Source organism: Octopus bimaculoides, chromosome 9, assembly GCF_001194135.2.
Source record: "Octopus bimaculoides isolate UCB-OBI-ISO-001 chromosome 9, ASM119413v2, whole genome shotgun sequence".
Lineage (NCBI taxonomy): Eukaryota > Metazoa > Mollusca > Cephalopoda > Octopoda > Octopodidae > Octopus > Octopus bimaculoides.
In genome coordinates this window covers 30,943,375-30,945,405 of record NC_068989.1, presented here as the reverse complement: position 1 = coordinate 30,945,405, position 2,031 = coordinate 30,943,375, and the positions used below count along the sequence as shown (strand labels likewise).

Below are 2,031 nucleotides of genomic sequence, written 5' to 3'. Positions count from 1 at the left end.
ACGCTCGCAGACGTTGAAACAACTGAGATAGATGTTGATAATGATGTTCAACTCTGTCGCTGGCTACTAGGAGGCCATCTACATAAGCAAAAACAAAATTCAATCCGCGTACGACTTCGTTGAGGAAAGGCTGGAATGTACTGAAAGCATTTCTCAGACCAAAAGGCATAGATAGGAATTCGAATGAACCAAACAGAGTAGTTACGGCAGTTTTAGGTATATCTTCCGGGTTCATCGGGATTTGGTGGTACGCACGTACCAGATCTTCTTTGAAAAATATAGTGCAACCATGGAGAACATAGGAAAAATCCTTTAAGTTGGGTAGGGGATAACGATAGGGCGTGGTGATAGCATTAAGTCTCTTGTAATCACCAACGGGTCTAAAATATGCTTCACCCTTCCGAGCTAAGTGTAGCGGAGATACCCAAGGGCTAGTAGGAGGACATATAAGACCAAGCTTGAACCTTTTTTACGAATTCAGTGCGGGCTTTCTTGAGCCTGTCTGGCGCTAGCCTACGTGGACGAGAGAAAACGGGTGGACCAATCGTTGTAATAAAATGTTGAGTCGAGTGGACTGTCTGAGTAGGCTTAAATGATAGATCCGTTTACTCGGGAAACAAAGCAAGAAAAGTATGTAACTGGTTACTGGCAGCAGCTACAAAAAATGATGGGCTGAGGATAGCAGCCGTAGATTCACATGCAGGCATAATAAAAGATGTGGTAGTGTCCACAAGTTTCTGTTTCCTGACATCTACGAAGAGTGAATAGTGGTGTAAGAAGTCTGCCTCGAGGATAGAATGCGGTAGGTTAAAAATCCATTTAAAATCTCGACGCAAGGCAAGGTCTAGAGTTAAAGATATTTGACCGAAGGTTTTAATGAGAGACTGGTTCACCGCATATAAGGAAATACTGGATAACTGTGGCTTGTTAGAGCTGAACCGTAATGGTAAAATACTGCAACTTGATCCCGTATCGACCATGAACGACATGTTTGAGACAAGGTTCCTAATGAAGAAAGCACGATTAGCTGAAAAGTTGTGAGAGAGGTCTAACGTGCCCAGGCTCTCTAGGTTCAGTTTTCCGACACTTTAAAGGCACAAGGCGTGTTACAATGACGTGCCTTGTCGTGAAAATGTGCGTGGTACCAGCACACCGAAGAATTGTGGGTTGAAAAGGTGTTACGTCGTTTAGAAAAGAAAGAACGGCTTCGCGAACGCCGTCTAACACGACAGAATTGAGCTATTTGGCGCGTTGAACCATCGATAGCCTTCAACGTGGTGTCTCCATTTTCATTATCAGGCTGTTGTCGAGAAGACGATGAAACAATAACCGAATCAGCCGCGATGGGTCTTTGAGAAAATTCCCTTATCCTATCTGCAGACGAAGCGATTTGAGCTATAGTGTTGGTGTCAACCATATTCGCCAATATTGTCTGTACATTAGTTGGTAAGCAGGAAAAAACTAATTTCTTTATGAAGAAGCTGTCTGCAGGTGTATTGTCACTGAGTTCTCTGATCCGCCTAAGAAATTCTGAAGGAGTTCTGTCACCCAAGTTCTCACCCTGTAACAATGCATGGAAACGGCTTTCTGCTGATTTAGAATTTCTGCGTAGTATTTCTGTTCTCAGAGAATCGTAGACCATGTTTTGTGGAAGATCTGTGATGATATCTTTAACGGTGTCTGCTAATATGGCAGGAATGCCACTAATAAGCACGTGTAGCTTTTGTTGAGCGGCTTGTATACCATGTGCTGTGAAATAACAATCAAGCTGTGCAAACCATAGCTTAGCGTCGCCGGAGTAAGCTGGTATGGAAGTGTTATTCATGATTATGACAAAGAACAGGCGTGACAAGTGACTTTCTTATTTGACGCGGAAGTGCTGGTAGAGTAATGTAGAGATTACCCTGAAAAGTGTAGTGTGGCGTCGATTTACCATGTGCTGTGGTTTGCGTATTCAGAAATCGGGTTTACTATTTTATGGTGAAATGTCCGCAGTGGCTATCGTGTTCTTGACGTCGGGGTTACCATTTT

The 2,031-nt window shown here is 43.3% G+C and overlaps 1 protein-coding gene across 1 annotated transcript; it reads right to left on the bottom strand.

Annotated features, from left to right (window-relative positions):
• Positions 1 to 1,072: 1,072 nt before the first annotated feature.
• LOC106871348 (uncharacterized) lies at positions 1,073 to 1,825 on the bottom strand. The gene has a single exon (XM_014917751.1). It carries the CDS (start codon positions 1,823 to 1,825, stop codon positions 1,073 to 1,075), a length of 753 nt encoding a protein of 250 aa, XP_014773237.1.
• Positions 1,826 to 2,031: the final 206 nt, after the last annotated feature.

Excerpts from the sequence above, each read along its gene's own strand:
- LOC106871348 (XM_014917751.1), bottom strand. The coding sequence starts at position 1,825 with ATGAATAACACTTCCATACCAGCTTACTCCGGCGACGCTAAGCTATGG.